The 16,290-nt window shown below is 42.3% G+C and overlaps 1 protein-coding gene and 1 pseudogene across 1 annotated transcript; both read left to right on the plus strand.

The window, feature by feature from the left end:
- The first annotated feature begins 7,457 nt into the window (after positions 1 to 7,457).
- Positions 7,458 to 8,168, plus strand: LOC139757975 (uncharacterized). The gene has a single exon (XM_071678912.1). The coding sequence runs from the start codon at positions 7,473 to 7,475 to the stop codon at positions 8,166 to 8,168; it is 696 nt and encodes a 231-aa protein (XP_071535013.1). The 5' UTR covers positions 7,458 to 7,472.
- Positions 8,169 to 9,904: 1,736 nt separating this feature from the next.
- On the plus strand, positions 9,905 to 11,023 carry LOC139757976 (uncharacterized; annotated as a pseudogene).
- Positions 11,024 to 16,290: the final 5,267 nt, after the last annotated feature.

Raw genomic sequence — 16,290 nt, forward strand, 5'->3', positions numbered from 1 at the left:
TAATATATATACATATATATATATATTATATATATATATATATATATATATATATATATATATATATATATATATATATATATATATATATATATATATATATATATATATATATATATATATATATATATATATATTATCCCTAGGGTTAGGTTAGGTTAGGTTAGGTTACATATATACATATATCCCTGGGGATAGGGGAGAAAGAATACTTCCCACGTATTCCCTGCGTGTCGTAGAAGGCGACTAAAAGGGGAGGGAGCTGGGGGCTGGAAATCCTCCCCTCTCGTTTTCTTTTTTTAATTTTCCAAAAGGAGGAACAGAGGGGGGCCAGGTGAGGATATCCCACAAAGGCCCAGTCCTCTGTTCTTAACGCTACCTCGCTAACGCGAGAAATGGTGAATAGTTTAAAAGAAAAAAAAAAAAAAAAATATATATATATATATATATATATATATATATATATATATATATATATATATATATATATATTTTTTTTTTTTTTTTTTTTTTTTTTTGCTTTGTCGCTGTCTCCCGCCTTTGCGAGGTAGCGCAAGAAAACAGACGAAGAAATGGCCCAACCCACCTCCATACACATGTATATACATACGTCCACACACGCAAATATACATACCTACACAGCTTTCCATGGTTTACCCCAGACGCTTCACATGCCTTGATTCAATCCACTGACAGCACGTCAACCCCGGTATACCACATCGATCCAATTCACTCTATTCCTTGCCCTCCTTTCACCCTCCTGCATGTTCAGGCCCCGATCACACAAAATCTTTTTCACTCCATCTTTCCACCTCCAATTTGGTCTCCCTCTTCTCCTCGTTCCCTCCACCTCCGACATATATATCCTCTTGGTCAACCTTTCCTCACTCATTCTCTCCATGTGCCCAAATCATTTCAAAACACCCTCTTCTGCTCTCTCAATCACACTCTTTTTATTTCCACACATCTCTCTTACCCTTACGTTACTTACTCGATCAAACCACCTCACACCACACATTGTCCTCAAACATCTCATTTCCAGCACATCCATCCTCCTGCGCACAACTCTATCCATAGCCCACGCCTCGCAACCATACAACATTGTTGGAACCACTATTCCTTCAAACATACCCATTTTTGCTTTCCGAGATAATGTTCTCGACTTCCACACATTCTTCAAGGCTCCCAGAATTTTCGCCCCCTCCCCCACCCTATGATTCACTTCCGCTTCCATGGTTCCATCCGCTGCCAAATCCACTCCCAGATATCTAAAACACTTTACTTCCTCCAGTTTTTCTCCATTCAAACTTACCTCCCAATTGACTTGACCCTCAACCCTACTGTACCTAATAACCTTGCTGTTATTCACATTTACTCTTAACTTTCTTCTTTCACACACTTTACCAAACTCAGTCACCAGCTTATGCAGTTTCTCACATGAATCAGCCACCAGCGCTGTATCATCAGCAAACAACAACTGACTCACTTCCCAAGCTCTCTCATCCCCAACAGACTTCATACTTGCCCCTCTTTCCAAAACTCTTGCATTCACCTCCCTAACAACCCCATCCATAAACAAATTAAACAACCATGGAGACATCACACACTCTTGCCGCAAACTTACATTCACTGAGAACCAATCACTTTCCTCTCTTCCTACATGTACACATGCCTTACATCCTTGATAAAAACTTTTCACTGCTTCTAACAACTTGCCTCCCACACCATATATTCTTAATACCTTCCACAGAGCATCTCTATCAACTCTATTATATGCCTTCTCCAGATCCATCAATGTTACATACAAATCCATTTGCTTTTCTAAGTATTTGTCACATACATTCTTCAAAGCAAATAACTGATCCACACAACCTCTACCACTTCTGAAACCACACCGCTCTTCCTCAATCTGATGCTCTGTACATGCCTTCATCCTCTCAATCAATACCCTCCCATATAATTTACCAGGAATACTCAACAAACTTTTTTTTTTTTTTTTGCTTTGTCGCTGTCTCCCGCGTTTGCGAGGTAGCGCAAGGAAACAGACGAAAGAAATGGCCCAACCCACCCCCATACACATGTATATACATACGTCCACACACGCAAATATACATACCTACACAAGAGCAAGAGCAAGGTTATTAGGTACAGTAGGGTTGAGGGTCAAGTCAATTGGGAGGTGAGTTTGAATGGAGAAAAACTGGAGGAAGTGAAGTGTTTTAGATATCTGGGAGTGGATCTGGCAGCGGATGGAAACATGGAAGCGGAAGTGGATCATAGGGTGGGGGAGGGGGCGAAAATTCTGGGAGCCTTGAAGAATGTGTGGAAGTCGAGAACATTATCTCGGAAAGCAAAAATGGGTATGTTTGAAGGAATAGTGGTTCCAACAATGTTGTATGGTTGCGAGGCGTGGACTATGGATATAATTGTGCGCAGAAGGATGGATGTGCTGGAAATGAGATGTTTGAGGAGAATGTGTGGTGTGAGGTGGTTTGATCGAGTAACGTAAGGGTAAGAGAGATGTGTGGAAATAAAAAGAGCGTGGTTGAGAGAGCAGAAGAGGGTGTTTTGAAATGGTTTGGTCACATGGAGAGAATGAGTGAGGAAAGATTGACCAAGAGGATATATGTGTCGGAGGTGGAGGGAACGAGGAGAAGAGGGAGACCAAATTGGAGGTGGAAAGATGGAGTGAAAAAGATATATATATATATATATATATATATATATATATATATATATATATATATATATATATATATATATATATATATATTTTTTTTTTTTTTTTTTTTTTTTGCTTTGTCGCTGTCTCCCGCCTTTGCGAGGTAGCGCAAGAAAACAGACGAAGAAATGGCCCAACCCACCTCCATACACATGTATATACATACGTCCACACACGCAAAATATACATACCTACACAGCTTTCCATGGTTTACCCCAGACGCTTCACATGCCTTGATTCAATCCACTGACAGCACGTCAACCCCGGTATACCACATCGATCCAATTCACTCTATTCCTTGCCCTCCTTTCACCCTCCTGCATGTTCAGGCCCCGATCACACAAAATCTTTTTCACTCCATCTTTCCACCTCCAATTTGGTCTCCCTCTTCTCCTCGTTCCCTCCACCTCCGACATATATATCCTCTTGGTCAACCTTTCCTCACTCATTCTCTCCATGTGCCCAAATCATTTCAAAACACCCTCTTCTGCTCTCTCAATCACACTCTTTTTATTTCCACACATCTCTCTTACCCTTACGTTACTTACTCGATCAAACCACCTCACACCACACATTGTCCTCAAACATCTCATTTCCAGCACATCCATCCTCCTGCGCACAACTCTATCCATAGCCCACGCCTCGCAACCATACAACATTGTTGGAACCACTATTCCTTCAAACATACCCATTTTTGCTTTCCGAGATAATGTTCTCGACTTCCACACATTCTTCAAGGCTCCCAGAATTTTCGCCCCCTCCCCCACCCTATGATTCACTTCCGCTTCCATGGTTCCATCCGCTGCCAAATCCACTCCCAGATATCTAAAACACTTTACTTCCTCCAGTTTTTCTCCATTCAAACTTACCTCCCAATTGACTTGACCCTCAACCCTACTGTACCTAATAACCTTGCTGTTATTCACATTTACTCTTAACTTTCTTCTTTCACACACTTTACCAAACTCAGTCACCAGCTTATGCAGTTTCTCACATGAATCAGCCACCAGCGCTGTATCATCAGCAAACAACAACTGACTCACTTCCCAAGCTCTCTCATCCCCAACAGACTTCATACTTGCCCCTCTTTCCAAAACTCTTGCATTCACCTCCCTAACAACCCCATCCATAAACAAATTAAACAACCATGGAGACATCACACACTCTTGCCGCAAACTTACATTCACTGAGAACCAATCACTTTCCTCTCTTCCTACATGTACACATGCCTTACATCCTTGATAAAAACTTTTCACTGCTTCTAACAACTTGCCTCCCACACCATATATTCTTAATACCTTCCACAGAGCATCTCTATCAACTCTATTATATGCCTTCTCCAGATCCATCAATGTTACATACAAATCCATTTGCTTTTCTAAGTATTTGTCACATACATTCTTCAAAGCAAATAACTGATCCACACAACCTCTACCACTTCTGAAACCACACCGCTCTTCCTCAATCTGATGCTCTGTACATGCCTTCATCCTCTCAATCAATACCCTCCCATATAATTTACCAGGAATACTCAACAAACTTTTTTTTTTTTTTTTGCTTTGTCGCTGTCTCCCGCGTTTGCGAGGTAGCGCAAGGAAACAGACGAAAGAAATGGCCCAACCCACCCCCATACACATGTATATACATACGTCCACACACGCAAATATACATACCTACACAAGAGCAAGAGCAAGGTTATTAGGTACAGTAGGGTTGAGGGTCAAGTCAATTGGGAGGTGAGTTTGAATGGAGAAAAACTGGAGGAAGTGAAGTGTTTTAGATATCTGGGAGTGGATCTGGCAGCGGATGGAAACATGGAAGCGGAAGTGGATCATAGGGTGGGGGAGGGGGCGAAAATTCTGGGAGCCTTGAAGAATGTGTGGAAGTCGAGAACATTATCTCGGAAAGCAAAAATGGGTATGTTTGAAGGAATAGTGGTTCCAACAATGTTGTATGGTTGCGAGGCGTGGACTATGGATATAATTGTGCGCAGAAGGATGGATGTGCTGGAAATGAGATGTTTGAGGAGAATGTGTGGTGTGAGGTGGTTTGATCGAGTAACGTAAGGGTAAGAGAGATGTGTGGAAATAAAAAGAGCGTGGTTGAGAGAGCAGAAGAGGGTGTTTTGAAATGGTTTGGTCACATGGAGAGAATGAGTGAGGAAAGATTGACCAAGAGGATATATGTGTCGGAGGTGGAGGGAACGAGGAGAAGAGGGAGACCAAATTGGAGGTGGAAAGATGGAGTGAAAAAGATATATATATATATATATATATATATATATATATATATATATATATATATATATATATATATATATATATATATATATATATATATATTTCTTTTTTTCTTTTTTGCCGCTGTCTCCTGCGTTTGCGAGGTAGCGCAAGGAAACAGACGAAAGAAATGGCCCAACCCACCCCCATACACATGTATATACATACCTCCACACACGCAAATATACATACCTACACAGCTTTCCATGGTTTACCCCAGACGCTTCACATGCCCTGATTCAATCCACTGACAGCACGTCAACCCCGGTATACCACATCGATCCAATTCACTCTATTCCTTGCCCTCCTTTCACCCTCCTGCATGTTCAGGCCCCGACCACACAAAATCTTTTTCACTCCATTTTTCCACCTCCAATTTGGTCTCCCACTTCTCGTTCCCTCCACCTCCGACACATATATCCTCTTGGTCAATCTTTCCTCACTCATTCTCTCCATGTGCCCAAACCATTTCAAAACACCCTCTTCTGCTCTCTCAACCACGCTCTTTTTATTTCCACACATCTCTCTTACCTTTACGTTACTTACTCGATCAAACCACCTCACACACACATTCTCCTCAAACATCTCATTTCCAGCACATCCATCCTCCTGCGCACAACTCTATCCATAGCCCACGACTCGCAACCATACAACATTGCTGGAACCACTATTCCTTCAAACATACCCATTTTTGCTTTCCGAGATAATGTTCTCGACTTCCACACATTCTTCAAGGCTCCCAGGATTTTCGCCCCCTCCCCCACCCTATGATCCACTTCCGCTTCCATGGTTCCATCTGCTGCCAGATCCACTCCCAGATATCTAAAACACTTTACTTCCTCCAGTTTTTCTTCATTCAAACTAACCTCCCAATTGACTTGACCCTCAACCCTACTGTACCTAATAACCTTGCTCTTATTCACATTCACTCTTAATTTTCTTCTTTCACACACTTTACCAAACTCAGTCACCAGCTTCTGCAGTTTCTCACATGAATCAGCCACCAGCGCTGTATCATCAGCGAACAACAACTGACTCACTTCCCAAGCTCTCTCATCCACAACAGACTTCATACTTGCCCCTCTTTCCAAAAGTAAAGTTATTATTAAAAGGGAGAACTAAAAGATTCTTGGTGTCAATGGGAGGTTTGGGCTCAACTCTATAAAATGATTTCTTTGCTAACTTAAAGGGATTTATCAATGAAAGATCTAGGGTACTTTAACTTAGATCCAGTAGAACATATCTTCTCAAACTCATCATCAATAAACTCTGGACTGCAAATACGTAATGCCCTAAGGAACATGGATTGAAATGATGATAATCTAATTCTGTCATGTTGAGATGAGTAATAATAGATATATGAGCATACACTGGTAGGTTTTCTGTATATGCTAAACTTAAACTTATTCCCTTGCCTGTGGATCATAAGTCTAAATATGGTAACATACCATTATTTTCATTTTCTACAGTAAATTTATGGAAGGTACTAGATTAAGTAAGTGGAGAAATATTTGTAAATTTTCATTTGTTGGCCAAACACAAAGAACATCATCTACATACCTAAACCAAATTGCATTAGAAGGTAAGATATCCTTTAGTAATTTTACGTCAGCAAATCACACCTCTGCAAGAGGTCGCTTTCCCGTGATATACATTTTGCCGCTTCACGCCACCAGTTGCTGTGCTTCCTTCGCGCCGTCCAGACGGTTTTCTGCAGCTGCGAGCTTGGTAGCCTTCTTCCCGTGATCCCTCTGGAGCGGAAAGGCTTTGCTACAGCCTGTGACCCAGTTTGGGGCTGGCTGTAACACCACCCGTGATCCGTTTAGGAGCGGGGAGGGAAGTGCGTTGTTGATGCACTTGTGGAGTTGACCTGTACCGCCGCCTTGCTATCGCCGCCGCCATGTCGGATGTCCCGGGCAGTTCCACCAGCATACGGAGGTCGAGTAAGAAGGGCGATTCTGAACATGCCAGGCATGTGAGGAAAGGCTCATCGCATAGGACTAGCTCCAGGAGCAGCTCTTCTCAGCGGGAGGCTCTTCAGGGCGGTAACAATAGGCCCCATGGTCACGTCACTGGTGATGGCGGTGACTCTGCTTCCCAGCATACACGTTCCTTGCCTTCTACCTCACGGGATGAGGCATCTGCGCCGCCCTGGAACATGCTGATGGACGCTTTGGCTGCTTTACGTGGTGATGTGGAGAAATTGAAGGAGGAAAGGAACTTAGGCCCCAGTCGGGGGGCTGATGACGCCGCGGCGGCCGTCGATGTAAACATTGGCCTTTCTAGCCAGGTGGTGCCTCCCTCGCGCTCGCCCACGGGTTTTTCGGGCTTTACTCCAGCTGAACATTACCTTTCCAGTGATGATTGTCTCTCAGAATGACGGGCGGCATGACAGTGTTCTCCTGCAGTGCGCCAGGGCTTACGGTCCTGTGGATGAGGTGTCTGATGGCATTGACCAGCATGTTGCCAATATGGTTAACCATGTATTTGCTCACGGCTTGCGAGAGGAGGAGTGTAAGGAGATTTTGGAGGATGCTGCAGCCAAGAGGCCAGATAACTGTCATGCCTTAGCGCCCGTGGATTGCAACTTGCAAGATTTAGATGCACTGAAGACTGATGCCAAGAAGGCAGACTTCCGTTTGAAGGATGTTGGGAAAGACATTATTACGGCTGCCACAATTTTCACTAAGTCACTCACAGTGCTTGACAAGATCGCCCAGACTAGCCAACCAGATGTTGCCCAGGAAATGGGCATGCTTAATGGTGCCCTGGCACTCCTGGGTCATGCTAATCACAAGAAAAATCTGACTCGCCGGTTCATCATCAAGCGCGAAATTAACCACAAGAATGCTCACCTCTGTTCAGACAAGGTGCCCATGACTCGTCTTCTGTTTGGGGATGATGCCTCACTCTCAGCCAAGCACATTGAGGAGTCTGAAAAGTTAAGGAGTAAGATTGCTCCAAGAAAACCGCTCTCTACCTCGAAGTTTGGTCCTGACAAGTTTAGGGGCTCTTCTGGGAGACTGCCATACAGGGGTTTTATGACCAGGTTTCATCCATATGGCCAACGCACGCATGGTCCCCGGAGTGAGCACCGGCAATCCTTCTCACGGCTGGGTCCTGAGACAAAAAACTCCCGAGGCCGGGGTCACAATCCCCCGCAGTAACTGAGGTGAGTCACCCTTTTCAAGCTGGCAGACTTCACTATTTTGTACATGAGTGGCATGCTATTACCAGTGATCCAAATATTTTATATATTGTTCAGCATTGCCATTTAGATATTGATGTTGCTAACATTGGTCCTTTATTTGCTGAAGAAGTTGAATATGTGTTTAATGTCGAGGAAAAGGAAATTGTACAGCTTTTGAGTCTGAGGGTTATCAAGGAGACCCAGAGACAGGAGGGGCAGATTCTTTCCCCTATTTTCTTAAGACGGAAGAAGGATGGTGGGTTTAGGATGATCCTTAACCTGTAAAAATTTAATAAATCTTTAGAGTACAAACACTTCAAGATGGAAAATTTTGAGCAGGCGATTCGTCTTGTTAACAGCGGTGTCTTCATGGCCTCTGTCGATTTGCGGCACGCCTATTATTCTGTTAAGATAGCTGAGGAGCAACAACGCTTTCTGTGTTTCAAGTGGCAAGGAAAAATTTATCAATTCACGTGTCTCCCTAATGGGGTTGCGGATGGTCCCCGTGTGTTCACTAAATTAATGAAACCTGTTTTTGCTGTACTTAGAGAGAAGGGACATATCATCACGAGTTCCATTGATGATACTCTTATTTGTCACTGCACTTTTGATGGATGTTGTGAGAGTGTGCGTGCCACTGTTGACTTGCTCAAGAAGTTAGGTTTCTGTATTAACGAAAGCAAATCTGTCTTGGTCCCCACTAAGCGCTTGGAGTATTTGGGGAACATTATAGATTCTGAGACTATGACAGTAACATTACCTGATCGTAGGATACACAAGATACTACAATGCTGTGAGGAATTGTTACATAGTGACAGAGCCAAAATTCGGAATGTGGCCAGAGTTGTTGGGCTATTAGTTGCAGCCGTTCCAGCAGCAGAGATGGGGAAACTGCATTACAGGCGGTTAGAATGTGCTCAGATTGCTGCGTTAAGAGTCGCAAAAGGTAACTTTGACAAGTGGATGGTGGTCACTCATGAGATGAGATTGGACTTGCTTTGGTGGGTATCTCACATTGCATTGCAAACCAGACAGATTTTTCGGAAGGGTACAGAATTGGATCTGTATACTGATGCATTAAATTTAGGTTGGGGTGGCCACCTCAATCAACAAAAAGTTAATGGGAGATGGTCATTATCAGAATCTGCCTTGCACATTAATGCAAAGGAACTCAAAGCCATCTCCCTGGTAGTGCGCTCATTTGCATCTCTTCTCAAAGGACGACATGTTCTGGTGTTTTGTGATAACACGACGGCGGTGACCTATGTCAATGAAATGGACGGCACACGGTCCTCACTGTGTAATGACATTTGCCGTGACCTTTGGGAGTGGTGTGCGGTAAATGATATCTGGCTTACCTGCTCTCATGTACTGGGTAAAGTCAATCTCATGGCAGACGCTGCATCTCGGACATTCAATGACAGGCATGAGTGGAAATTGAATGAAGAACTCTTTAGGGCCCTCTCTGAAGTATTTGGGGTTCGGAGCATTGATCTCTTTGCTTCTAGACTGAATGCTCAAGTGACTCGTTTCTGCTCCTGGAAACCTGACCCAGATGCAGAACATTTTGATGCCTTTTCTACCTGCTGGTAGCAGTTTGAACTAATCTACCTTTTCCCACCCTTTGCTCTTATTGCCAGGTGCCTACAGAAAATTCGAGCAGAGTCAGCGAAGGGGTGGATGGTATTGCCTCTCTGGCCGTCCCAGCCCTGGATGGGGACTCTACTCACTTTGCTGGTCAAGGAACCACAGCTGATTCCGAGGGGGCCACACGTCTTGCATCGACGGAGGAAGAACACCCCATTCTCCGACACACCCGACTGATGGCTTGCCTCTTATCCGGCAACGTCTGCGAGACAGGGGCATTTCTCAGGCAGGTACGGACATCATCCTTGCCTCCTGGAGACCTGCGACTGCGAGGCAGTACCAGCCACATATTAACAGGTGGTTACAGTTTTGTGGTAGCCGGAACATCGATCCCTTTGCTCCCACTGTAACTAATATTGTGACTTTTCTGTCTGTCACTTTCCACAATCAACACTGCCAGGGATGCACTCTCCTCCCTGGGGATTACTGTGGATGGTTGCAGTGCAGGCAGCCATCCTCTTGTCACCAGGTTCTTAGAGTTTTTAACTTGCGGCCGTCTGTCCCTAGGTATACAAGAACTTGGGATGTTCAGCAGGCGCTGCAGTATCTGCGTGCCATGGATCCCTTGTCCTCCCTCTCTTTGAAGGATTTAACACTGAAGCTTGTGATGTTGATGGCACTTACGCAGGCTGCCAGAATACAAACTTTGCATTGTTTGTTGCTGAAGAATATTAGTTTTGGGCAGGATTCTGTTTGTGTTTGGTTAGGGGAAACTATTAAACAGTGCAGGCCAAAGTTCAATGTGCGGTTTGTGACCTTTAAAGCATATTCTACTGACATTAGATTGTGTGTGTGTGAAACTCTGAAAATGCATATTGTTAGGACAGAGGAGTTCAGAAATTCTGCACATCAGGAGAATGGGAAGTTACTCCTAAGTTTTATCAAGCCCCACAAGCATGTAACAAGGGACACTGTTGCAAGGTGGATTCGAACAGTGCTTTCTCTGTCGGGCATAGACTCCAGCCAGTATTCAGCGGGCAGTGTTCGGCCTGCAGCTGCATCGAAAGCCAAAGCCATGGCTCTACCGATTGGACACATCATGGCAAGGGCTGGGTGGTCCAGGGCTGCCACTTTTGCCAAGTTTTATGACAAGGAGATTGTCCCGAGTCACGATCCTTTCCAAGATGCTGTCCTTCAATAGTCTGTTCGTTTTATTTGCATAGGAGATGTCTCTTGTCACCTGGTCCATGGCTATGTAAATTTCTTACTATACTGCAGTTGGTTACTGCTTGTATCATTTCTCCTCTCTGCATGTCTACATTACGACACCCACATGGCTTCAAAACCTCATGGGAAAGCGTCATCTAGCAGAGGTGTGATTTGCTGACGTAAAATTAATGAAGTACATGAGACTTACCGTAGGTTAGTTGAAATGTGCTTCGAATTTTATGAAGCAAATCACCTCTGCTAGAAGGGAGCTTTCACATGCCCACCTCTCCCACCCTACGCTCTGTAGCGTCTTGTGGCTTACATATTTCTAGCAGTGCAAAATGTTCAGTTACTTTCATGTGGTTGGTCGTACTCTTTAAAGTCTGGTGGCGTGAAGCGGCAAAACGTATCTCATGTGAAAGCTCCCTTCTAGCAGAGGTGATTTGCTTCATAAAATTCGAAGCACATTTCAATTGACCTACGGTAAGTCTCATGTACTTCATTAATTTTGTTTCAAAAAATTCCATATAGAAATTACTTAGTACAGGTGAAAGAGGGTTACCCATTGCCATACCAAATTTTTTAGCATAATAATCTTCATTTAATTGAAATACAGTCTTTTATGCACAATTTTATCAGTTCATTGAAAACAGACTTTGAAACGGGTAAATGAATATCATCCAAGACATCAAATAAATATTCTAAAAGGTCATCAACTGGAACTTTAGTAAAAAGTGAGGAAACATCAAAGATAACTAGTTTGAAATCAAAATTAATATTGATATTGTTTAGCTTGTTGACTAAATCTACATTGTTCATGATATTAGAATTTGATACCTTACCCACTAAAGGGCTTAATAAGGAAACTAATCATTTTGATAATTCATATGTGATGGAGCCTACTGAACTCACTATAGGTCTTGCTGGAAAATTGTTTATGTGTTTTGATAAGTCCATACATATATGGCAATGAAGGGGACAAAGATGAAAAATTTTTGATAAGAGAACCATTACCTTTCAACAACAACTTCATTTATTTATTGAAATGGGAATCAACTGTTTCTAAGGGATTTTTATTGAGTTAAGAATATGTTGTGTTATCATTTAGAGATCATTCATTTTAGATAAATGGTTACTTTCGTCTAAAATCACAACAGTGTCAGCCTATCTGCTTTAGTAATATGTATAACCTCGTCTTTTTTTAAGGTGTTAATAGCTCTTATAAATCTTTTAGGGTAATTAGGTTCCACTGGTTTTGACAAACTTGCATACACTAAACTCTTAAGATACTGACTTCATCATTAGTTAGATTACTATATTTCTCTAAATTACAAAAAGACTTTGTGACATCAACACAGCTGGCTTCCCTGTTAGAGCACACAAAGCTTAATCCATAGCCTAATTCACACAAGCAATCCTTATCTAGTTGTTTATTAGACAGGTTTATCACAAAAGATGGGTTTGTGTTCTTAGTCCAGTTGCTGTTTTTAATAAGATGGTCCAACTTACAATTTAGTGTCATTTGTAGCCTATTGCGTTCATTCCTTAATCTATCATAACAATAGTCCAACATCCGGTTCTTCCAATATGTCGGTATTGCCATTTGAAAGGCACGTTTCTTCTTTCGTGTAATGCGAAAAGCCTCCTCCATTTCAAGTTTCTTATATTCAATGTTTTTCTTTAAAATAATATTTTGGAATTGGTTAAATGGTCGACCAGACAGCTGCAACAATAGTTGAGGTAGGACAGATCTTGGCATCATTTGTTCATCAAGGCATTTCCTAAGGTAATCCAAATCGTAACTTCAGTTGGTGGGCCTTGATTAGCGATATGGAGAAAGTAGTAACGAAAGAAGAAAGTCCAGGACAGCTTGTAGAGAAGTGATAGAAGAGCCGTGTGGAATCCATGTTATTTTTCTCTCTTGTCTCCCCTGATGATGTGATTATTACACGAAAGTGCACTTGGGAACTTGACGTGTTTCATTTTCCCCCTGGACTCATAGGAATATCTTGTTGGAATATCCTTTCCAACATGGATTCCACACGGAGATAACTACTTGTTATCACTTCCCCATTAGCCCCCTTCACTAAAGTTCCCGTTTGCTCCCTTGTCTTACGCACTTTATTTACCTCCTTCCAAAACATCTTTTTATTCTCCCTAAAATTTAATGATACTCTCTCACCCCAACTCTCATTTGCCCTCTTTTTCACCTCTTGCACCTTTCTCTTGACCTCCTGCCTCTTTCTTTTATACATTTCCCACTCATTTGCATTTTTTCCCTGCAAAAATCGTCCAAATGCCTCTCTCTTCTCTTTCACTAATAATCTTACTTCTTCATCCCACCACTCACTACCCTTTCTAATCAACCCACCTCCCACGCTTCTCATGCCACAATCATCTTTTGCGCAAGCCATCACTGCTTCCCTAAATACATCCCATTCCTCAACCACTCCCCTTACCTCCTTTGTTCTCACCTTTTTCCATTCTGTACTCAGTCCCTCCTGGTACTTCCTCACACAAGTCTCCTTCCCAAGCTCACTTACTCTCACCACTCTCTTCACCCCAACATTCTCTCTTCTTTTCTGAAGACCCCTACAAATCTTCACCTTCGCCTCCACAAGATAATGATCAGGCATCCCTCCAGTTGCACCCCTCAGCACATTAACATCCAAAAGTCTCTCTTTCGCGCGCCTATCAATTAACACGTAATCCAATAACGCTCTCTGGCCATCTCTCCTTCTTACATACGTATACTTATGTATATCTCGCTTTTTAAACCAGGTATTCCCAATCACCAGTCCATTTTCAGCACATAAATCTACAAGCTCTTCACCATTTCCATTTACAACACTGAAAACCCCATGTATACCAATTATTCCAACTTCCACATTACTCACCTTTGCATTCAAGTCACCCATCACAATTAACACGTAATCCAATAACGCTCTCTGGCCATCTCTCCTTCTTACATACGTATATTTATGTATATCTCGCTTTTTAAACCAGGTATTCCCAATCACCAGTCCATTTTCAGCACATAAATCTACAAGCTCTTCACCATTTCCATTTACAACACTGAACACCCCATGTATACCAATTATTCCAACTTCCACATTACTCACCTTTGCATTCAAGTCACCCATCACTGTAACCCGGTCTTGTGCATCAAAACCACCAACACACTCATTCAGCTGCTCCCAAAACACTTGCCTCTCATGATCTTTCAAAACCACTAACACACTCATTCAGCTGCTCCCAAAACACTTGCCTCTCATGATCTTTCTTCTCATGCTCAGGTGCATATGCACCAATAATCACCCATCTCTCTCCATCAACTTTCAGTTTTACCCATATCAATCTAGAATTTACTTTCTTACACTCTATCACATACTCCCACAATTCCTGTTTCAGAAGTAGTGCTACTCCTTCCCTTGCTCTTGTCCTCTCACTAACCCCTGACTTTACTCCCAAGACATTCCCAAACCACTCTTCCCCTTTACCCTTGAGCTTCGTTTCACTCAGAGCCTTTAAAACACCCATGTTCCTTTCCTCAAACATACTACCTATCTCTCTTATATATATATATATATATATATATATATATATATATATATATATATATATATATATATATATATATATATATATATATTATTTATTTTATTTATTTTGCTTTGTCGCTGTCTCCCGCGTTTGCGAGGTAGCGCAAGGAAACAGACGAAAGAAATGGCCCAACCCATCCCCATACATATGTATATACATACACGTCCACACACGCAAATATACATACCTATACATCTCAATGTACACATATATATACACACACAGACACATACATATATACCCATGCACACAATTCACACTGTCTGCCTTTATTCATTTCCATCGCCACCTCGCCACACATGGAATACCATCCCCCGCCCCCTTCATGTGTGCGAGGTAGCGCTAGGAAAAGACAACAAAGGCCCCAAACTAGCTGTCATGCAATAATGCCCGAAACCACAGCTCCCTTTCCACATCCAGGCCCCACACAACTTTTCATGGTTTACCCCAGACGCTTCACATGCCCTGATTCAATCCACTGACAGCACGTCAACCCCGGTATACCACATCGATCCAATTCACTCTATTCCTTGCCCACCTTTCACCCTCCTGCATGTTCAGGCCCCGATCACTCAAAATCTTTTTCACTCTATCTTTCCACCTCCAATTTGGTCTCCCACTTCTCCTCGTTCCCTCCACCTCCACCTCTTGGTCAATCTTTCCTCACTCATTCTCTTCATGTGCCCAAACCATTTCAGAACACCCTCTTCTGCTCTCTCAACCACGCTCTTTTTATTTCCACACATCTCTTATACCCTTACATTACTTACTCGATCAAACCACCTCACACCACACACTGTCCTCAAACATCTCATTTCCAGCGCATCCACCCTCCTGCGCACAACTCTATCCATAGCCCACGCCTCGCAACCATACAACATTGTTGGAATCACTATTCCTTCAAACATACCCATTTTTGCTTTCCTAGATAATGTTCTCGACTTTCACACATTCTTCAAGGCTCCCAGGATTTTCGCCCCCTCCCCCACCCTATGATTCACTTCCGCTTCCATGGTTCCATCCGCTGCCAGATCCACTCCCAGATATCTAAAACACTTTACTTCCTCCAGTTTTTCTCCATATATATATATATATATATATATATATATATATATATATATATATATATATATATATATATATATATATATATATATATATATATATATATTCTTTCTTTTAAACTATTTGCCATTTCCCGCGATAGCGAGGTAGCGTTAAGAACAGAGGACTGAGCCTTTGAGGGAATATCCTCACCTGGCCCCCTTCTCTGTTCCTTCTTTTGGAAAATTAAAAAAAAAAAAAAGAAAAAAAACGAGAAGGGAGGATTTCCAGCCCCCGCTCCCTTCCCTTTTAGTCGCCTTCTACGACACGCAGGGAATACGTGGGAAGTATTCTTTCTCCGCTATCCCCAAGGATAATTATAAAAACTATCACTACTTTTATTAATGAGGAGTTATCCCCCAAGTGACTTTAAGCATGAAACTAGTATACTTGTTTAAAATCATATTCCCGCCACTGAGATGAACAGTTTCTCACATACTATAATACTTGTACACCAGTGTATATTAATATAATGAAATGGATAAACTTGCTCATTCACCTTGCATGTACAACTGGAATTCATACTTATGTACTGCCATCATACAGTACAATGTTATTTCTTTATCACTTTTCTGTATAGTTTTGTACATCATTTC

The sequence above is a fragment of the Panulirus ornatus genome, chromosome 29 (genome assembly GCF_036320965.1).
Source record: "Panulirus ornatus isolate Po-2019 chromosome 29, ASM3632096v1, whole genome shotgun sequence".
Taxonomy (NCBI): domain Eukaryota; kingdom Metazoa; phylum Arthropoda; class Malacostraca; order Decapoda; family Palinuridae; genus Panulirus; species Panulirus ornatus.